Source organism: Schistocerca cancellata, chromosome 3 (genome assembly GCF_023864275.1).
Source record: "Schistocerca cancellata isolate TAMUIC-IGC-003103 chromosome 3, iqSchCanc2.1, whole genome shotgun sequence".
In the NCBI taxonomy this organism is placed as follows: domain Eukaryota; kingdom Metazoa; phylum Arthropoda; class Insecta; order Orthoptera; family Acrididae; genus Schistocerca; species Schistocerca cancellata.
The window spans coordinates 186,276,060-186,299,551 of record NC_064628.1 but is presented as its reverse complement, the minus strand read 5'-3'; the positions used below and the strand labels follow the sequence as shown (position 1 = coordinate 186,299,551).

The following is a 23,492-nucleotide window of genomic DNA, read 5'->3' as shown; positions in this document are numbered from 1 at the left end:
AAGTAAGATACTTAGTATGTACCTATATTGACACCACCAGTTTTCATTGCTTAAGGACATGACTTGTATCCTAGATTTACCCAAACAAAGTTCTCATACAAAAATTCCTGGAAAATCAACAACTGTAAAGATAAGAGTACCCTTTTATCCATAATATAAGCAATGGAATCAGTATACAAAATCAAAAGGAAACATTTCTGACAGCGGAGTCATGGCGTTATTGTTTCAGGAACCCAGAGAGAAACAAGTACCGGTGGAAATATGTGACAGAAAAATCTGCAATACTGGAAGTGGCCAAGCGGTTCTAGGCGCTACAGTCTGGAACCACGCGACCGCTACGGTTCGAATCCTGCCTCGGGCATGGATGTGTGTGATGTCCTTAGGTTAGTTAGGTTTAAGTAGTTCTAAGTTCTAGGGGATTAGTGCTCAGAGCCATTTGAACTACTGGAAGGATTTAGCCTTAACTACTCTTCTTTGACACAAGAGGAAAAACGGAATAACATCAATGGCACACCAAGAGAGAGAATAAACAGGGCAGGCTTGCAATTACCTGGGAAGTGTTGGGTAGAAATCATCCATCGACACAAACATTATGACGCAGAGCGACAGACCAGACGATTATAGTTCCACCTCTCCAGCTGTGCGAAGAAACCATACCACCATAAAATTTTCTTGAGCAAGCCAGAATGGTTGCAGGAAAGAGGAGTGAGAAACCAAAGCTCAGCATGTATTAATATTGAAATTAATGAGCTATGAACCATAAATGTCTGACTTCCCCACTAAGGGAGGTAGGCTTCCTGGTAAGTTTACAAGAAAACTCAGTGTTAATAATTCACTATAATCAGTACCGCCTTCCCTCCTGTATTTTTCAAAGAAGTTGGATTTTGTTAAATGTTCTCGTTTATCAGCCAAAGGAATTTCATGTGCATTTTAAAGTATTATGGCCAGCACTGCAAGCTGCTGAGCCTGAAGCTAGCGTTGATTTTTCTTTAGCAAAATTATATTGCAAGTTAAGTTTGGATTATTCAGAAACATCTGACAACTGAAGTTACATTACTCTCAATTGATTCACAAAGAATGATGTCTGAACAGCAAGTATTATCTAACTTCACTAATCCAAAATAAATGCAAACCATCACATTACATATAGCTCTGTTAACAAACCTTACAAGCATTACAACAGTGAAATATCTAACTAGATTTTTCATCAAAACAGTGTACGTGCATTCTGGGGTTACTCAACAATTACAAATTGTCAGACAACTTTGCTTGCATCAAGACTTCTGTTTCCAGGTTCAACAATATTGACATACCAACATAATCTAACACTTGGTGGCTTCACACAGCACATCACAAAAACTGCCCACTCCATAGTATTTCCCTCACAGACAGCTACCTACAACTGTGCACCAAGCGCTTTCTTACTCCAACCCTCTCAGAGCAGAAGTAGTATCTCTGGGTCTGCGGTATTACACAGTCAGCTATATAAAGCATACATCGTTTATAAAGTCATATTCTGGTGCCACATACAAATGTGCCCCAGTAGACTCCTTTCATTCTTGGGTCCAAGATCGGACTGAAAACAGAAAAGAGAAGCACTCATGTTTAGCGAGTTGTGCTAAGTATATCCGAAAGACTGTCTGGAGCAGCTAACTTGGCAGTTCACTCGCAATGGAAATATATTAGACGTTGCATCTTCAAATAGGCCGATCTTGTCGACAATGTCAGTATAGATACGGGATTAGCGATCATGGTCTCATAATAGCAACTATAGTTATGAAAGAATGCTATGGGAGTGATTCAGCTACATAGAACAGATAAACAGTTTTTAGCATCTCACTTAGAGAGTGAATTGGCGTCACATTTCACCAATAAGATGGACAAAGTGGCAAAGTTCAAGCAGATTTAAATCATGGTCTGGAGAGTTCAGTGCCTAGTAAAGAGTGCCTATAAAGGATGGGAAAGACCCACAATTGTTTAATAACGAAACTCGAAAGATGCTGATGAAGCAGAAGAGAATGTGCAAATGACGAGAAGCAAATGCTAGTAGAGAATCGCCCGCCTGTGAAAAGATCTATCTTAGCAAAAGATCTGGCAGAAAACCCGAGAAATTTCTAGTCTTATTGTCCTATGTAAACTGTTAAGTGGGTCTAAGGTTTACACTCAGTCCCTTGTTGACCTGATTGGTGTGGCAGTTGAAGAGAGCAAAACTAAAGCCATAATTCTAATTTCGCGTTCAAAAAGTCGTTCAGCAGGAGAATCATACAAACATATCGTCATCTGACCATCGGACGGACTCCCGTATGGATGACATAGTAATAAACATCCCTGGCATAGAGAAACAACTAAAAGGTTAGAAAGCAGGTAAATCACCACGTCTGCATACAACCTCAATTCACTTTCACAAAGAGTACTCTACGGCATTGACTCCTTACCTACTAGCTTGCTTTTATAGTGAATCTCTGGCCCAGCACAAAGTACCAAGCGATTGGGAAAAAGTGCAGATGACTCCTGTATATAAGAGGGGTACAAGAAAGAGCCCGCAAAGTGACTGACCAAAATCCCTAACTTTGGTTTGCTGCAGAATCCTTGAACAATTATCAGTTCTAATATAATAAATTTTCGTAGGACTGAGTACCTTACGTTCACGAATCAGCATGGGTTTAGAAAGCATTGCTCGTGCGAAACTCAGTGTGCCCTTTTCTCAGATGGTATACTATGAACAATGGATGAAGAGCAACAGCAGATTGCATACTCCTAAATTTCCGGAAAGTATTTAACACAGTGCCGCTTTGCAAAAAATGGTTCAAATGGCTCTGAGCACTATGGGACTTAACTTCTGAGGTCATCAGTCCCCTAGAACTTAGAACTACTTAAGCGTAACTAACCTAAGGACATCACACACATCCATGCCCGAGGCAGGATTCGAACCTGCCACCGTAGCGGTCGCGTGGTTCCAGACTGTAGCGCCTAGAACCGCTCGGCCACTCTGGCCGGCGCCGCTTTGCAGGTTGTTAGCGAAGGTACGAGTATATGGAATAAGGTTAGAGATATGTCAATGGCTCGAAGATTTCTTAAGTAATAGAACACAGTATATCATCGACGGCGACTGTTCATCAGACATAACGGCATCGTCAGGAATGCCGCTAGAAAGTGTGAGAGGACCGCTGTTGTTCTCTGTATACATAAATGATAGGCTGACGGGGCGGCCAGCAATATGCGGGTGTTTTCTGATGATGCTATAATGTACGTTAAGGTCTCGAAGTTAAGTGACTGTGAGAAGACACAAGACGACTGAGACAAAATTTCCAGTTGGTGTGATGAATGGCAGCTAGCTCTAAACGTAGGAAGATCTAAGTTAATGAGCATTAGTTTTGTCGTGCTTGATACAGTCACATCGTTTCAATATCTGTGTGTAGTCTGTAGTGCTGCAAAGCAATATGAATTGGAACGAACATGTGAGCATTGTGGTAAGGAAGGGGAAAGGTCAACTTAGATTTAATGGGAGAAATTCTGGGAAGTGTGGTTCACCTGTAAAGAAGATCCCATATAGGACGCTGGTGAGGACTTTTCCTGAATAATGTTCGAGTGTTTGGGATCCATACCAGGTCGGACTAAAGGTGGACATCGAAGCAATTCAGAGGCGGCTGCTAGATTCGTCACGTAAGCATTATGGAGATGCGTCGAAAACCCAAATGGGAATCCCCAGAGGGAAGGTGATGTTCGTTCCGAGGAACACTATTGTGAAAATTTAGGGAACCGACATCTTAAGTTGACGGCCAAATGATTCTACTGCCATCAAAATATACTGCACGTGAGGACCACGAAGATAAGAAATGAGAAATTAGTCCTCACACGGACGAATATAGATAGTCGTTTTTCCCTCGCTCTATTTGCGAGTGGCACAGGAAAGGAAATGAACAGTAATGGTACACGGTACCATGCATCTCACTCCATACAGTAGCTTGCTGAGTATCTATTTAGATGTAGACGTTGATACAATAAGACTATCTCCCTTTCTACCCAACGACATACAAAGAATGAGAAGGAAAAAAAGCACGAAAATGAACTCTGAATAACCCTTAATTATCTAGAAAAAAGACAATCACCTTAAAAAATAATCTAAAAATTTGTTCACATTGTTAATTATTGAGGTGGTCTCAGTGCATAAAACATCCTGTGTGCACCTTGCTTGTTACTGGCTGGTCCATCTTTGACTCTTCTAGACTCAGCATTATATAGTGAAGATGATGATGTAACTTGCGGTAAAGCATCTGCAGCTCACCCTAGGTGAATCATAGGAGTTCTCGTCACTATTTGTAACATTGATGAATGGCGTGGTTTCCGTAACTTGGTATGATCTCTGGTATCGGGTTAGAAATTTCTTCAGATGTGGACGAATTCGTTACCAAAACCCATTGCCAAAATCACCATTGGCGAAGAGAAATTTAGTGTTGATAGTGTAGGTGGTGCGACATTAAAGTAATGAGACTGATTTTCTTTGCAAGATGTGGCAACCCTGCAGTCTTGCGTAGGCACAATATCTTTGACCTTGGTCTATAAGCTGCTTCTAGTCCAAGTGGCACATCGAAGCAACTGCTCAGTCGTGAGTTGTGCTGTAATAAGTCAACAAGTGTTTGTGTCTCTCGTCACGGAAATGGAACCGCATAATATTGCGCAACGGTATTCCATTTCTTTTTGCGTTAAATTGGGTGAAAACGCGATGACAACTTATGGTAAGCTTCAGAAGGCTTTTGGAGAGGAGGTTATGTCAAGAGCTCAATTTTTTCGTTGGCATAAAATGTTTAGTGAAGGCAAAACGAATGTCGAAGATGAAGACCGCAGTGGACGACCATTAAGCTTACAGACGGATGTCAACTTGGCCAGGGTTCGTGAACTCGTATGATCTGATCGAAGATTATCTGTGAAAATGATTGCAGAAGAACTCAACATCAATCGAGAAATGGTTTGTCTGATAATAACTGAAGATCTTGGTATGAGAAACATTTGTGCAAAAATGTTCCCCAAAAATCTCACACTACAACAGCGAGAAACACGGAAGAATGTGGCAGCCGATCTGTTAGAGCAATCGGAAATCAATCCAGAATTGTTGAGCCGAGTTATCACTGGTGATGAAAGTTGGTTCTTTCAGTACGATCCAGAGGCAAAACGCCAAAGTTCGCAATGACGCTCAAAGGGGTCACCCAGACCGAAAAAAGCTCGCATGTCAAAAGTGAAAAGTGAAATGCGTGCTTGTGTGCTTCTTTGATTCCAAGGGAATTGATGACAAAGAGTGGGTGCCTCCTGGACAAACAGTTATCCAATATTACTACAAAGAAATTTTAGAAGGAGTTCGTAAAAGAGTTCTTGTGTCCGTGCCAACATTGCTGATAATTGGATTCTGCATGACGATAGTGCGCTATCCCATACAGCTCTGTCAGTAAGGCAATTTTTAACCTCAAAACAAATTTCAGTACTACCACAGCCACATTATTCACCAGATATCGCTCTGTGCGACTTTTTCTATTTCCAAGAGTCAAAACGGCGGTCCACAAACACAATTTTCAAACAAGATGTCCAAAAAGCTGTGACGAGGGTCTTGGAGGATATTACAGAAGATTAGTTCCGGAAATGTTACCATTAGTGTCAGAAGCGCTGGAAAAAGTGTGTGCAATCAGAAGGGAACTACTTTGAAGGAGACAATACTAAACTTGACTGAAACGGTAAGCAACATTTTTTTCACATCAGTCTCATTACCTTATTGTCACACTTCGTATTGCAAAACTCGAGATCGTCAGTGTTTCCCATATTTCTCACTTTCTGTCACTCCTGTCGTTCTGTTACATAGTCTTATTTCATAACATGAAAATTGGTATTTAGCAGTAATTAATAAATTTCATCCCCCATGATTGATTGATTGATTGATTGATTTTAACAGGAGAGCTAAAACAGCTTAGGTCTAACACGCCACTGCCCGCACCGAAACTAGGTTTATTGTGCGGTATTGCTCCCTGTATATCTAGTAAAGCCAACCAGTGCGCTTAAATAGTGCAAGGAGTCCCTCTACCAGTTTTTTGTTAGACACAATTTCTTCAGCTCTAGTTGTCCCGAAGATTCTGTATTTTTTAACCTCCAATGCCATGCATTCAAAGATTGTGTGTGATGCAGTTTCTTCACCCTCATCACAGATCCTACATTTAGGGTCCTCTTCCATTATACCCATTGTGTGTAGGTGTTTTCTGAAGTTCCCATGGCCGGACATCAGTCCATTCATGAGTCTGATCTCTTTCCTGTTCGATCCCAGGATTACAGAGCTTCTTTTAAAACATGGCTTGGGTATCATTACCTTACCATGTTTTTGTTTATGGGTCTTGGTCCAATATCCTACGTGCTGTTTCCTAAGCCAGTTCCGTAGTTCTAATTTGATCATAGCCTTGGTGATTGTCAAGACAGGTTCCGGTCCAATAAATGGAGTTGTTGCTCCCATCCTAGCCAATCTATCGGGTTGTTCATTGCCACAGATCCCTGAGTGGCCAGGGACCCACACTAGGTACACCCTATTGCTTCCCCCTAGCGCAGGAGCTGCCAATGACTTCAGGGCTGCCTGGTTGTCTGAATAGGTGTAGATGCTACGGTCATTGTAGCACCTACTCATATTCTCCTCCACACATGCCCTGATTGCAGTAATTTCGGCTTGGAATACAGAGGCCAGTTTCCCTAGAGAGATGCTGCTCTCCAGTCTTGGCTGAACCCCGTACCACCCTGCCCCAATGCCTTGATCTGTTTTCGACTCATCGGTGAACCAAACGATGTCCTCCATACGGTGTCGAACTGTTTTCTCCCACTGCTCCCTACTTCCAATTATTATGTTGTAAGGCTTGTCGAAGGATGGGGCCCCTCCACGCCCACACCAACGTGGTGACAAACCAAAAGTTCTACTGTCACCTCCGTATAACATGTTAGTTTTTGAATCAGGAGTCACAGGATGCCGGCTGTGATGTTATCCATGCGTCTGGGTAAGATTACTCATTAACATGGTCCATCAGGAGATAGAAAGTGGACGAAAGCGATCGAAGGGTACCGGTTGCAGGGCAGAGGAAAAAAAGTGCCAAGGCAAGCGTCAAGGGAAAAAAACCTCTGCGACAATAGGACGGGTAGTAAGGGCAGTAGCGGTTCCTTGTTTTTGTCAAGTTGTGCCACAAACTCCTCTTTTCCCCAATTCTATTCAATACCTCCTCGTTAGTTATGTGATCTACCCATCTAATCTTCGGCATTCTTCTATAGCGCCACATTTCGAAAGCTTCTATTCTCTTCTTGTCCAAACTATTTATCGTCCATGTTTCACTTCCATACATAGCTACACTCCATACAAATACTTTCAGAAACGAGTTCCTGACATTTAAATCTATACTCGATGTGAACAAATTTCTCTTCTTCAGAAACGCTTTCCTTGCCATTGCCAGTCTACATTTTATATCCTCTCTACTTCGACCATCATCAGTTATTTTACTCCCTAAATAGCAAAATTCCTTTACTACTTTAAGTGTCTCATTTCCTAATCTAATTCCCTCAGCATCACCCGATTTAATTTGACTACATTCTATTATCCTCGTTTTGCTTTTGTTGATGTTCATCTTATACCCTACTTTCAAGACATTATCCATTCCGTTCAACTGCTCTTCCAAGTCCTTCGCTGCCTCTGACAGAATTACAATGTCATCGGCGAACCTCAAAGTTTTTATTTCTTCTCCATGAATTTTAATACCTACTCCGAATTTTTCTTTTGTTTCCTTTACTGCTTGCTCAATATACAGATTGAATAATATCGGGGAGAGGCTACAACCCTGCCTCAATCCCTTCCTAACCACTGCTTCCCATTCATGCCCCTCGACTCGTATAACTGCCATCTGGTTTCTGTACAAATTGTAAATAGCCTTTCGTTCCCTGTATTTTACCCCTGCCACCTTCAGAATTTGAAAGAGAGTATTCCAGTTAACATTGTCAAAAGCTTTCTCTAAGTCTACAAATGCCAGAAACGTAGGTTTGCCTTTTCTTAATCTTTCTTCTAAGATAAGTCGCAAGGTTAGTATTGCCTCACGTGTCCCAACATTTCTACGGAATCCAAACTGATCTTCCCCGAGGTCCGCTTCTACCAGTTTTTCCATTCGTCTGTAAAGAATTCGTGTTAGTATTTTGCAGCTGTGACTTATTAAACTGATAGTTCGGTAATTTTCACATCTGTCAACACCTGCTTTCTTTGGGGTTGGAATTATTATATTCTTCTTGAAGTCTGAGGGTATTTCGCCTGTCTCATACATCTTGCTCACCAGATGGTAGAGTTCTGTCATGACTGGCTCTCCCAACGCCGTCAGTAGTTCTAATGGAATGTTGTCTACTCTGGGGGGATTGTTTCGACTCAGGTCTTTCAGTGCTCTGTCAAACTCTTCACGCAGTATCTTATCTCCCATTTTGTCTTCATCTACATCCTCTTCCATTTCTTTAATATTGTCCTCAAGTACATCGCCCTTGTATAAACCCTCTATATACTCCTTCCATCTTTCTGCCTTCCCTTCTTTGCTTAGAACTGGGTTTTCATCTGAGCTCTTGATGTTCATACAAGTAGTTCTCTTCTCTCCAAAGGTCTCTTTAATTTTCCTGTAGGCAGTATCTATCTTACCCCTAGTGAGATAAGCCCCTACATCCTTACATTTATCCTCTAGCCATCCCTGCTTAGCCATTTTGCACTTCCTGTGGATCTCATTTTTGAGACGTTTGTATTCCTTTTTGCCTGCTTCATTTACTGCATTTGGTGCAGTGCATACCCCTGGGGCTTAGGCCCCAGTTTTTGCCACAAGCCCTCCTAGTACTCACTAAAGTGCTTTTTGCCTTGGAGCAGATACTCTTAATATGAGGGGTCCATGTTAGCTTCTCACCCAATGTTACCCCTAGATATTTCACTATCCCCTTCACTGGTAGAGTTTCATCGAAGAGCTTTAGATTCCAACTTGCATGTTGAATATCTCTCTTCGTAAATGGCACCACAACAGTCTTCTTAGGATTAACTCTCAGATCCTGTTTAATGCATCATTTTTGCACAATGTCCAACCCTCCTTGTGCCACATTCCTGACTGTGTCAGTGAATTTGCCAAGTATTACTATGACAAGGTCATCTGCGTGTCCTTGGCAAACGCATTGTCTGGAATTTAGTTCCTCAATGAGTTCGTTCACCACTAGATTCCACAATAGAGGAGACAAAACTCCTCCTTTTGGGCAGCCTCTAGTGGTCTTAGTTACCATCTTTTCACTCACCATGCTAGCCTCTACCTTCCTTCCAATAAGCATGGCTCTGGTTCACCTACATATAGCGGTTCCCAGGTCATGCACCTCTGATGCCCTTACCACGGAATCGAAGGTCGTGTTACTAAAGGCCCCCTCGATATCGAGGAAGTTGCAGAGGGCTATTTCTTGGAAGTGAAGTGCTTTTTCCACCTTTCCGACGAGTTGGTGGAGAGCTGTCTCACATGATTTACCTGGTTGGTATGCGTGTTGGTTCAGGTGTAGAGTGACCCTACTTAGCCTCCTCTCCCCAACGTATACACTAACCAGTTTTTTTAATGTTTTGAGAATGAAGGAGGACAGACTGATTGGTCTCATATTCTTCGCCTTGGTATGATCAATTCTCCCTGGCTTTGGAATGAAGACAACCTTCACTGCCCTCCAAACATTGGGAATGATTCCTGCGGCTAAGCTAACCCTAAATAGCCTGCATAGGATTCTCATAAGCTATCCTCCTGCCTGTTGCAGGAGAGCTGGAAAAATTCCATATGGGCCAGGTGGCTTGAACGGCTGGAATGTTCACACCACCCACTGGATTTTGTTGAAGTTCAAACACTCCTTGGCCGATTCCCAGTGCTCTCTTCGAGTGTCTGAGAACCGTTGTCTCTCTGTGGTCACATACTGGTCTGTGTTATCCGGCAGAGCATATTGAGGAAAGTGAGTTTTGAGGAGCCATTTCAGCGTCTCATGTGCTGTCTTGGTATATTCCCCATCCTCCTTCCTCAACGTACGTCATGGATTAGTTGGTACTCTAGTGAGAATCTTGTTAAGTCTGGATTGTGCAGCCATGCCTTCCACTTCCTCACAGAATGCCTTCCAGGATGCCTCCTTTGCTTGTCTCATTGCAAGATTGTAACTGACATGGGCTTCACGATATTTTGCCCATTGTCCTTTACATCTCGCAATATTAAACAGTCTCCGTGCCTGTTTTCTTTGCGTTTCCAGTTTGTTATTCCACCAGGGAACACTCCTATTTGTGCACTTTCTGATGATTGTGCAGCTGTCCTGATATGAGGTCACTATGGCAGAGGTAACAGCCTCTGCTACTTCCTCAAATTCTACTGGCTTCCTTATTGTGGTTTTAATTTCCGGTAAGCCTAAGTAAAGGTCCCTCCTATATGTCTCCCAGTCAGTTTTCCTGGGATTTCTGTAAGTCACGGTCTGTCTGATTCCCATTTCAATCTTGAATTTAATGTACATGTGGTCCGATGAGGATGACTCCAACACCACATCCCATTGTTTGACATAGCTATCCATCGTCATGGAACCAAATGTTATGTCAATTACTTCTTCCCTTCTGCAATTCCTGAATGTAGGACCATTGCCCCTATTCAGGACCTCTAAGTTGTTAGCTAAGAGGAATTCAAGAAGGTACTCACCTCTACTGTTGGTGTCCTTGCTGCCCCACACTAGGTTGTGGACATTGACATCGCACGCCACCAGCAGTTGGTCACCTTGCCGATGACAAGTCCCTACCAGTCACCTCACCTCCAAGGAATGGGGAGAACTGTCTTCGTAAGGAAGGTATGCTGAGGCCTAGATAATTTCCCCCGTGATACCTTCCTCACCTAGAGCAGAAATCGATCATTGGCATGAAAGAAATACCATTTCTAACATAGATACATGTTCTGGAGTTTCTTAGATTCTTAGCATAGATCAGCTTACCTCCAGTGCCTCCGAGGCCCGATACACTCCCTTTGTATGAAGAGGTTTCGTGTATCAGGGCCACGTCCACTTCCTGTTTCCCCAGGCAACAGCTCAGGACAGCAGTGGCCCCTTTACTGTGTTGCAGATTAATCTGCATCACCTCCAGGCTCCATCTTACTGCCATCTTTGAGGTCTTTGAGAACCCTCATGGTGACCTGCGAGAACCCTAAAACAGTTTCAGGTCCTGCTCCAGCATCGCCTTGAGGGACCTCTCACCAACTTCCACCATAAGGGTTCGTCCTTCCAGAGCAACCTTCTGGTTAATCACTCTCCAGTCTTCTTTCGGGACTTTTGGGTTCTGGGCCCCTATTTTTCTGAACAGAGTCTTGGGAGAGACTTCCTTAAGGATCTTGGTTACCCATAATGATATCTTTGCTGTCTTAAGAAGCTCTGCTGCCATCTTGACCAGCAGCTTCGCATCTTCCAATGGGGATATAATGGGCAACTTGTCCTTGAGTTATTCTACTGTGTGCACCCCCTCACAGACAAAAATGAGTGCACGACGATCTAAATAGACCCTCCTGAAGTTGGGACCTGGGCCAGCGTCCCCCCACCCCTCAATCTTTTCGAAGAGGGCCATCTGTACTAGTTCCTCCTGCTGTGGGGTAATACCCACCAGCGTATAGCCTTCCTGGATAACTGCCATCCTAAAAACCGAGACTGCAGTACTGTTAGTCTATTTCTTGCCTTGGTTTTTTTCTGGACTCGCTTTTCCAGTGTGGAGGGAGTCTTTGATTCCTCCTTTATCCGCTTACTACATGTCTTTGACGTTGTGTGGGTCTGCGTGTCCCCTCCTACCTTCCTTTTCCCTCTGTTCCCTGAATAGCTTCCTCCTTTGGGCCCCAGACAAGCCTTTGATCTTAATCTGGTCTAGCTTCTTGGTTACAGTTCCCACTTCTGGCTAGGTCTAGACCCTGATTCAGTAGTGGAAATGCCTTCTATCGGTTCAGTCCCTGATGTCTGGGTATCAGATGTCTCAATTTGCCCCCCAGTTTCTTTTTCTATTTCAGTAGTCATGTCCATGTTGGTCCCACGAGATTTGGGGATGTAGAAGGTCCACACCACGAATACCCCATCCGTTGTAAGGCTAATTACTCAGGGAGGTTGCCCGGTATCCTTGAGGCTCCATTTGCGACACATCTTCCCATGTGCCACGAACCCCTCAGCACAGATCGCATCACACCTTGGGTTGGGTCCGGGAACAGGGTAGGACTAGGAGTGGATATGGAAGATGGGATGATGTGGGACACTCTTTGTCTGATCCATCAGCTGGGGCCTTTCCGGCAGTAGGTCATCTACCTTCAGCATAGCCCTCAGCTTCCTGCGGATACGCAAGCCTCTCCACCCACACTGACAGTGCTTCATCAAGGTGGTGTCCCCCAGAGAGGTCTCCCCCCATGACCCATGGACCTTGCTGTTGGTGGGGAGGCTTTCGTGCCTCAGTGATGCAGATAGCTGTACCATAGATGCAACCACAATGGAGGGGCATCTGTTGAGAGGCCACACAAACGTATGGTTCCTGAAGAGGGCAGCAGCCTTTTCAGTAGTTGTAGGAGCAACAGTCTGGATGACTGACTCATCTGGCCTTGTAACACTAACCAAAACAGCCTTGCTGTGCTGGTACTGCGAATGGCTGAAAGCAAGGGGAAACTACAGCCATAATTTTTCCAGAGAGCATGCAGCTTTACTGTATAGTTAAATGATGATGGCGTTCTCTTGGGTAAAATATTCTGGAGGTAAAATAGTCCCCCATTTGGATCGCCGGGTGGGGACCACACAGGATGACGTCGTTATCAGGAGAAAGAAAACTGTCGTTCTATGGATCGGAGTGTGGATTGTCAGATCCCTTAATCGCTCAGGTAGGTTAGAAAATTTAAAAAGGGAAATGAATAGGTTATAGTTGGATATAGTGGGGATTAGTGAAGTTCGGTGGCAAGAGGAAGAAAACTTCGGATCAGGTGAATACAGGGTCATAAATAAAAAATCTAATATGGGTAATGCAGGAGTAGGTTTAATAATGAATGAAATAAATAGGAATGCGGGTAAGCTACTACATACAGCATAGTGAACGCATTATTGTAGCCAAGGCAGATACGAAGCCCATGCCTATCACAGTAGTACAAGTTTATATGCCAACTAGCCCCGCAGATGAAGAAGAGATTGATGAAATGTATAATGAGATAAAAGAAATTATTCAGATAGTGAAGAGAGATGAAAATTTAATAGTCATGGGTGACTGTAATTCGGTAGTTGGAAAAGGAAGAGAAGGAAACGTAGTAGGCGAATATGGAATGGGGGTAAGGAATGGAAGAGGAACCTATCTGGTAGAATTTTGCACAGAGCGTAACTTAATCATAGCTAACACTTGGTTCAAGAATCATGCTAGAAAGTTGTATATATGGAAGAGACCTGGAGATATTACAAGGTTTCAGATAGATTATGTAATGGTAAGACAGAGATTCAGAAACCAGGTTTTAAACTGTAAGACATTTCCAGGGGCAAATGTGGACTCTGACCACAATTCATTGGTCATGAACTGCAGATCAAAATTGAAGAAACTGCAAAAAAGTGAGAATTTAAGGAGATGGGACCGGGATAAACTGACAGAATCAGAGGTTGTAGAGAGTTTCAGAGAGAGCACTAGGCAACGATTGACGAAAATGGGCGCAAGATATACAGTAGAACATGAATGGGTAGCTTTAAGAGATGAAACCGTGAAGGCAGCAGAGGATTAAGTGGGTCAAAAGACGAGGGCTAGTAGAAATCTTTGGGTAACATAAGATATTTTGAATTTAATTGATGAAAGGAGAAAATATAAAAATGCAGTAAATGAAGCAGGCAAAAAGGAATACAAATGTCTCAAAAATGATATCCACAGGAAGTGCAAAATGGCTAAGCAGGGATGGCTGGAGGACAAATGTAAGGATGTAGGGGCTTATCTCACTAGGGGTAAGGTAGATACTGCCTACAGGAAAATTAAAGAGACCTTTTGAGAAAAGAGAACCACTTGTATGAATATCAAGAGCTCAGCTGGAAACCCAGTTCTAAGCAAAGAAGGGAAAGCAGAAAGGTGGAAGGATTATATAGAGGGTGTATAGAAGGGCGATGTACTTGACGACAATATTATGGAAATGGAAAAGAATGTAGATGAAGATGAAATGGGAGATATGACACTGCGTGAAGAGTTTGACAGAGCACTGAAAGACCTGAGTTGAAACAAGGCCCCGGGAGTAGACAACATTCCATTAGAACTACTGATAGCCTTGGGAGAGCCAGCCCTGACAAAACTCTACCATCTGGTGAGCCAGATGTTTGAGACAGTGGAAATACCCTCAGATTTCAAGAAGAATACAATAATTCCAATCCCAAAGAAAGCAGGTGTTGACATACGTGATAATTACCGAAACATCAGTTTAATAACTCATGGCTGCAAAATACTAACACGAATTCCTTACAGACAAATGGAAAAACTGGTAAAAGCCTACCTTGGGGAAGATCAGTTTGGATTTCTTTAAAATGTTGGAACACGTGAGGCAATACTGACCCTACGCCTCATCTTAGAGGATAGATTAAGGAAAGGAAAGTCTTCGTTTCTGGCATTTGTAGACTTTGAAAAAGCTTTTGACAATGTTGACTGGAATACTCTCTTTCAAATACTGAAGATGGCAGGGGTGAAATACGGGGAGCGAAAGGCTATTTGCAATTTGTACAGAAACCAGATGGCAGTTATAAGAGTCAAGGGATATGAAGAGGAAGCAGTGGTTGGGAAGGGAGTAAGACAGGGTTGTAGCCTCTCCCCGGTGTTATTCAACCTGTATATTGAGCAAGCAGTAAAGGAAACAAAAGAAAAATTAGGAGTAGATATTAAAATCCATGGAGAAGAAATAAAAGCTTTGTGGTTCGCCGATGATATTGTAATTCTGTCAGAGACAACAAAGGACCTGGAAGAGCAGTTGAATAGAATGGAAAGTGTCTTGAAAGGAGGATATAAGATGAACATCAACAAAAGCAAAACGAGGATAATGGAATGTAGTCGAATTAAATCAGGTGACGCTGAGGGAATTAGATTAGGAAATGAGACACAAAGTAGTAAAGGATTTTTGCTATTTGGGGAGCAAAATAACTGATGATGGTCGAAGTAGAGAGGATATAAAATGTAGACTGGCAATGGCAAGGAAAGCGTTTCTGAAGATGAGAGATTTGTTAACATCGAGTATAGATTTAAGTGTCAGGATGTCGTTTCTGAAAGTATTTTTATCGAGCGTAGCCATGTATGGAAGTGAAACATGGACGATAAATAGTTTGGACAAGAAGAGAATAGAAGCTTTCGAAATGTGGTGCTACAGAAGAATGCTGAAGATTAGATGGGTAGATCACATAACTGATGAGGAGGTACTGAATATAATTGGGGAGAAGAGAAATTCGTGGCACAACTTGACTAGAAGAAGGGATCGGTTGGTAGGACATGTTCTGAGGCATCAAGGATCACCAATTTAGTATTGGAGGGCAGCGTGGAGCGTAAAAATCATAGAGGGAGACCGAGATATGAATACACTAAGCAGATTTAAAAGGATGTAGGTTGCAGTAGGTACTGGGAGATGAAGAAGCTTGCACAGGATAGAGTAGCATGGAGAGCTGCATAAAACCAGTCTCTGGACTGAAGACCACAACAACAACAACAGTAAATTTCTTAAATTTTCTGTTAGTTATTGGAAATAGGGATAAGTAACCATCAAGAACACTTCAGTATACAACTTACAAGTAACAATATTGTTGACAGGTCTGATGCAACAGTTAAGTAGTTTAAAACTACCAGGTACGAACAATAACCTAAACGGTAATATTGTTCTAATATTTCGGTTGTCTTACTTTCTCATACTCCTCTCCAAATGTTGTCTTCTTTATTCATTTCCGTTATTTTACTCTGACATCTTCTTGTGTCTCAGTTCATGCTGCTTCTGTTACAGGGAGGCTCCGTGGACCGTAGGGTCCCATTCGCCATCTTGTCGGCGATGAACCTGCTGGGAGCATTCTCAGTGTCCTTCTTGCCGGAAACTGCGCTGGAGAAGTTGCCAGAGTCGCTGCAGGACGCTGCCCTCTTTGGGAGAGGCCGCCACTACTGGAGTTGGAGACTTACGCCCTCGCCTTCATACGTTCAAGAATAATAGGTTCCCTCGAGTTCCGCACAATCTCCGTTTTTATCTTGCATACTCGGAAATGACGACAGTTTGTCTACTCAAATACGGAAAACAGCGTTAGCGATCATGGTCAGACTGGCTGGTCGCACCAGATCAACGACTTTAAACAGGGACGATTCTTGTGTGGGAGATAACGAGGCTGCCAGATACATCACAACATTTGTGACATGGGAGATACGTACTTTAGAAAAAACCTAGAAAATCTCAATATTTATGATCGGTACTCGTTGCTTTCCCTCCACGTCACAAAAAAAGAAAGAAATGCACCTGCTCCAAAGCAGCCACAGCCTACGTGTAAACTAACTAGATTACGACGCACACAGAGCTTTGTCATCACGTAATAACGGCATTCGATGGCTCTGAACATCCATGTCACAGGCCCGACGAGCTGGTTCAGATGTGCCTCCAACAAAAGATAGCTCTCGTATCTGTTGCTAAGGTATATGGAAACTGCCTTACCATTTGTGCCCAAATTTGCCTTCCGCCATGATATTTGCAAACTCACCGTTGCCCCTCTGGTGAGGAGGAACCATCCAATTTGTGCACAACTAAAAGTTCAGATATCTCAAGTTTCTTAGTGGATGCCAGTGGAACCAAAGCTCTTCAGGTAACACAACGTGACTGAAGTCGTGGTCAAACAGCCTGAAACCTCTCGATTACCATTTCTAGCTGCTTCTGAACAGCGGCCAGTTCCCCTTGTAGGAAAGAAGTATAGTCACTATCCGTCTCCCGCAACGTAGAAATCTGAGAAGGGTTTTAAGTCGAGTCATCATACAATCAACTAAATGAAGACTGAACGAAGTCTCCTAAAATAGATTAAACTACGGCAATTTGATGCTAATCTACTGAATTTACGAACTAAAAAGAATAAAAAGAAGAAAATAGGAACGAATCCAGGTGTATTTTAGACAGCAATAACATTTTACTCGTATAAATTACAGACACTGAGCACATTTACACGAAACAGATACACACAGTATGGGAAAAGTTAAAGTTTTACGCAAGTCTGTTAAACATAATCTAATAGTGACGTATTTATCAATTATTCCTGATTGTACACCCGATGTCAGACATATAGAGCAAATTTCCGCGATCACTTAAATTGTTTATATTTTCAGATAAACTGTTGGAGCCTCCGTGGATACGTCGTAATTAATCAGCTACAGGAAATGTTACTTGAAGATTTACGTAGACAAGATATGATCATCGGAACAACATGACACCGAAGGAAAGTATTCATAAGAAATTTGGCAATTGTTTATGTAAACCCCAGTGCGTTTTATGTTTCTTCCACCTTGAATCATGAGAAGAATTGATCCGCTTCCTGGTGTGTGGAAGTGATCTCTTTCTTATTTTGTGTTGTTCAGTATCTCAGTATCGTCTATCAGTTTATTCACGGCACCACGATAGCCTCTAGAGTCATGTACAACCACCAATAGTAAAACCTTTAACTAATAGTCTTTGACTAAATGTAACAATGTTCATACTTCTCCTAGATAAAATTTTTCAAATGTGTATTAGATCACAAAAGAAACGTTCTTCGAAATTCGTGTCCTATGATAACAAGGGCAGTAGCCCATGGACTGCTTACAAAAAACTCCTCTTTCAAGTTTGTCGTCGCCATTTGGCATTGTACCAAGTCAACATGACCAGTCAAACTAGAGTTTAACGTCACATGGATGACGACATCTTTAGAGGGGGATAGAGGAAGAATGAAGCAGCAAATCTTTCGACCCCTTTCAAAGGAACCATCCTGGTATTCGCCTTAAAAGAATTACGGTAATCGTGGAAAACTTTAGTCTACCTTAGTCTGGTCAATGAGTCAGATTGCTCAATATGTAATAGATCAATGTCTCCATTTCAATTGTAATAAATGATCTGGAAAATACCGAATAATATTTCAAGAAATAGTTGAGTGATTAGGAGTTTTAGAAATTTTTTGTAGGTGCAGGACAGTTGGTTAAGGAAATTGAGATTTCAGCCAAAACTTACTTGGAGGTAAAGAAATTCGTTCAGTTATGAATCAACATAGGAAATCTCTACTGATTCCAAACAAAAATTTTGAGCAAACATATAATACTCTATACTGGACGTTGAGGAAATATTCAAGTACTATCATTTAATGGTAAACGTGGTAGGTGTCTTTAAGGATCCAATAAAGAAAAGACCCAAGTAAATAATGGACCCTTGTTACTGCTGGGAGAAGCTTTAAGGCAGCCGAAGGTGAGAGGAATTTTTTCCTATTCCCTTGAAGGACATAGTTTTTGCTGGACGTCGCGCAGAACTGTCATGTGTAACCAATATCATAATAGAAACCAACACTTGAAATGTGGGCTGTTCTATCTGGCACAACAAGTGGGAAAATGAGTGTCCTTATCTGATTATAGTCCTCCACATTTTTAAAGATCTCTATATAACTTACAAGAGAACGTTTTTGAAATTATGGGTAGTTAAAAAATACCTCCAAAAGTCAGTAAGGCAGCTGGGCACAATCGTCAGTATTAGTAGACAATAACACAATTTGGGAGCAAAACTCTGAAGTCCCTTTCAAAGATTTTCCCAGCGAGAAAAATACCACTGATCTCTTAATAAGAGTGAGACTCAAAATTTAACGGGTTCTGATTGACTCAAAGTGTCCCTGTCACGTTAGAAGATTATTTTCAACACATCGTTCAAAAATACCGCGTAAATATTGTAAGTGCTGAATATGTATACTAAAAGAATTTTCGTAGTGTTTCTTAACACTATCCGTTTATTTTCACTTATTTCTCGGATTCTGTTTAGTCCCAGTTATTAATCGTGGTTTCCCAAAGTTTAGTTACTGTATAATCCTTTTCTTGGTAGCATAAATGGATTCAATTATGACTGGATTCTATTACACATACGAAGAGACACACAATATAATTTGGGTTCATCTTTTTGTGTAGGTCATATTATTCTGAAACATTAAAAAATGACTTCAGTCCCCCAGGTCAAAGGAAGATTTTAATGGCTTCCTAAGGTTGTAAGGCAACTGGATATTCTCTCAAAAAAAAAAAAAAAAAAAAAATTCCCATCTGCAATCCCTATGTCACATTTCCGGCTGAGAGTTGGCTGAAAAGAACAGAATTCCCCAATGAGCCAAATCTAAAACAGTCTACAGTGATACATAGATAAAAAAACTGAATTCAAATTAGTGACATACATGCTACAAACTCAGTACAATACCACCTACAAACATATGTAACTACTCATCGTGGTAATCGGGATTGGTAGTTTTGTTAAATTCTATATTTACACTGATTAATCAAAAAAATAAATACTCAATCTGCAATATTATTCACACTGTTAAATATTTGGGCAGCACGGGACTCTGAAATAACCCAATACCACAATGACATACTTACGGACATGGGCTATTCCGAAGTAAGCATGAAATAATATTTAATACACAGCTCGCGACTCACCGCCTTCTATTATGGAGAGAAAATATGCGTGCTTTTACACAAACCGTAATGATTAATTTGATTCTTAGGGGCTACTGGTCATTTATGTAGCAACTTTCCCAAAGAAAATGAGATATTTTTATGCTTATTAAACGGAATATTTTTCTGTATTTACTGCTTGCTATCTGCAACGCAAAAACTGAGGAGAATCTCATCTGCCGTTAAGCGGCCAATCTTAAACACACTGAACTCATTCAGTACGAAAACATTAATGAATGGAATTTGTCGTTACTTTACTAGCTTTGAAACTATTAAAAGATCAAAACAGAGAAGTCTCCCGCATTTACATTTAATATTACAGACTGAATTTCTAACTAAAAACTATCGTCAGCGTAATGCCCGAAAAAAATACTGCTAGGGAAAGAGAGCTTTCCGAAACACGAAGTTCTGAAATAGAGTTATTAATTACAATTAATGATGGCTATTATGGTAGGTGCCCATAACTTCAATAACCAACACTTTCTAATAACAATTGGACATATATTCTGATAACTTACATTAAATATCCGACTTGCTAAACTGGCGGACATCCGCTGGTGGAAAACAAGCTAGAATTTAAAAAAATCTAATCCAAAAAAACATTATCTCTGTTCTTCTTCATCACATTACACAGATACTATGCACAGAAAGGCTATTTGTTAAACGCATCGCTGTTTGCGAACATTACAGATAATAAACAACGCTTCTTAATATTTGATATTCATCGCACACACGGACGTAGTCTTTCATATTTTTTAACACACAAAAAACTCTTTTAATTTTTCTCTAAATGTCCATTTATGTGACGTTCAATCACATACTGGAACGTTTTTCAGCATATGTTATAAGGTTTCTCCCTCTCCAAAGAAACTAATCACATCCTGACAACATAAATGATACTGACTTTTTCGCCTGCTGCCCCCAGAGCAATTTAAAATAGGGATAATTCCAATCCTGACACCTCCACGGCCCCAAACGTCCATATCTGCTACTCTCCTCGCTCCTAGCTCCCAGTATCTGCACTCCATACCAAAAACAGAATTAAACACTTCAGCCATATGATACGATATACTATGGTATACAATTCAATATTGCAGAGAAACACAACGCAGTCCCTGGTCACAACACCAACCCAGACCAACAGCTTTGTCCCTTTTTCTTCCTACAAATCCTTGTAATTCTTTGGATCACTGATTTTAACCCTGGATTGTCAGATAACTTAAAACTAGTTATGTTTCTGTATCAGAACTCACGTTCTAGTATTAATCTTGCTATCGACCCGATAGCCTTACCATATTCTTCAGTAAGGTCCCTGAATAAGTCAGCTTCTAACGCTTTGACATACACCTCAGATCATATTCACTTCATTCCTCTTTCTAAATTTTTGATGGACGTAAGTACTCCCTTTTCCTATGTTTAAGACATTAAAAATTTTGTGTTCATGCATGAGCTCTGTAGCTCAAAAGCCACTCTAACTGTAAAGTTTTTGCATCCAAAACAGCGCTAAGCGTCACTGTTATTCCAAAAATTTGTGTCCATTCCAATCAATATTACTTGAAGGTGACTATTAAAGGTTGCTGCTTAAATGACGAATATCAGTTTCTCTTACCCATGTCGATTTGATAGACGACGAACTTCGATAAAAATCATTTTTTAATAAAATAACATGAGTGGTGATAAGATGTGCCATGCTGGCATCAGTTTTCGTAATTAATATATTATATGAAATATAATTAGTCTAATGTTAACATTACTTTCATAAACGCGAGAACAATCCCCACTAGGTGCATGCTTGGCAGCAGTTACCCCTACCAAGATTTTTGATGGCAGTGTCTGAGCAGTCAGTCATTAGAGTAAAAATAGCCCCTATTGTTAGAAACGGTTACTGATTGTGCTATTATGCTGCTGTTCGGGAATATTATTCCTCCACAAGACTGAGAAGCGTACAGGACTAAAGAAATAAACAAAACAATATATTAAAACTTTTGTGGACCTCCTCTTCAAACTCCACTGGTACACGCTTCCAACCAATTAAATTCGACTAACTGCGTGTTTCTTAACTAGCCTTCCATATTCTGCAACAATGAAAATTAACCACTCATGATTCTTTCACCCAAATTGTTATACATAACTGTTGGCCCAAATCTCTCCCCTCCTACCTACCTATTACAAGACTCTAACAATATGATCTTTCTTGGACCTCATCCACTCACCCCTAACCCGGCCCTCCCAATGACCTCTTCAACTTTATCTCGACAATTTCGCTACCAGTTTCAGTGGTACTTTTACATCAACCTACAAAAGACCATTAAGGTAATACTGGTGATAAATGCATTACAATTGCTGGTAATTGGTATTAAAGATAATAACGAAAGGAAAATCAACACAAACGTCCATTGTCTCAAAGACCATGATCTTGCAGTCCACAGCCATCACACTCCACCCAATTGCATAACGCTCTTAGAACTAAAACTATACAAAACAAGATGAAATCGTACTCACGAAAAGAGAGACCACAGTACAGTAAAATTACTAAGAAACCGAGTATGAGGACCGTATCTCTTGACCTTCTACATCTACATCTACATGGATGCTCTGCAAATCATACTTAAGTACCTGGCACGGTAAGTAGTAGGACTCGCCTGTTCCGACACCTATCTCTTCCTCAGACTTCTCAGGCTTTTTTGGCCTACCGGAGTATACTTTCTGGATTTGTAAGGTAGTCTGCCAAGGTTCATTCTATCAAGTGGTTTACTCCACTTTCTTTTGTTGTCTTCAATTTCGTTTATTACATTAAATATGTTCAATCCTTTCTTAAATTCGCTGTTTTTTCGTCTGTCTACTCTGGTACAGTCTTTCAAAGCACCAAGAAAATTCATTTCACCTGCAGGATCTTAATTTCTTGTTGTCTGCGAAGAACCTACGTATCACATCCCTAGAGTAACGTGAGGATGGCCATTACCTTACAACTTTACAAAACTTCATCGAGCTATTTTTCATGTTTTTTTTGTCTTGTTTTAAATTACCTGTTTCTTGTTCCTTGCTACTTTCTTGTCTATATCGATGTCGTGTGATATCACATCCCATATAATTAAAGTGGCTGACATGCTTTATAACAGTTATTTATCAATATCATTGTCTTATAGGGCCCTGTCATGCGAAAGTAATGGTTTTAGTTTTATTTGTGGGTATAAGTAGAAATGTAGTGTATTTTGTGGACTAACAATGAGCTTGGAGGTGGTCATTTAATCATCATGTTAATACCCATGACATAACTCCCTACTCTCCTTCTCAAAGACGTCATCAAGTCACGTCTCCTCCTCCCATCTTTTTTCCCCTCCTCCAGCTAATCAAAAATCCAAGATGGTGGAAATAGCACATCTGTGCTAGGTGAAAAATTAAAAACCCTCTCTTCATTTGCAGCCAACCACAGCCTAGAATTTTAGGGCTAATTAAAGGGAACTGTCAATCGAAATCCAAGGTGACGGAACTAGCTCAATTGTGCTTTATACCCCACGACCCCTTCCCCACTTTCCAACCAGTTTAGTGAAGTATTAAAATGCTGTAGAAAATGGTGTCAAGTTATATAATTTCCATGAAATTGCATATTGTGTAACCACATGTACTGGATAATGTAATTCCTCCGTTCGTTATCTTCCCATCACAACCTAGTATTTCAGTCACTGTAAAAATCAAAGCGCCAATCACAGTGTAGCCCCATCTCGGCTATGCTAAAGAAAATACGCGATTTGTTTGTTCAAAAATTACGTTTGCAGTATTTCCACAT

General features: G+C 41.2%; 1 protein-coding gene across 2 annotated transcripts in view; it reads left to right on the top strand.

Moving 5' to 3' along the window:
* LOC126174806 (solute carrier family 22 member 7-like) overlaps positions 1–19,784 on the top strand; it is a 197,761-nt gene extending 177,977 nt beyond the window's left edge. For both annotated transcript variants that reach the window (XM_049921179.1, XM_049921180.1), the window contains one exon: positions 16,011–19,784. In XM_049921179.1, coding sequence (XP_049777136.1) covers positions 16,011–16,208 — 198 coding nt within the window. In that variant the 3' untranslated portion in view covers positions 16,209–19,784. The remainder of the gene's footprint in view (positions 1–16,010) is intronic.
* Positions 19,785–23,492: the final 3,708 nt, after the last annotated feature.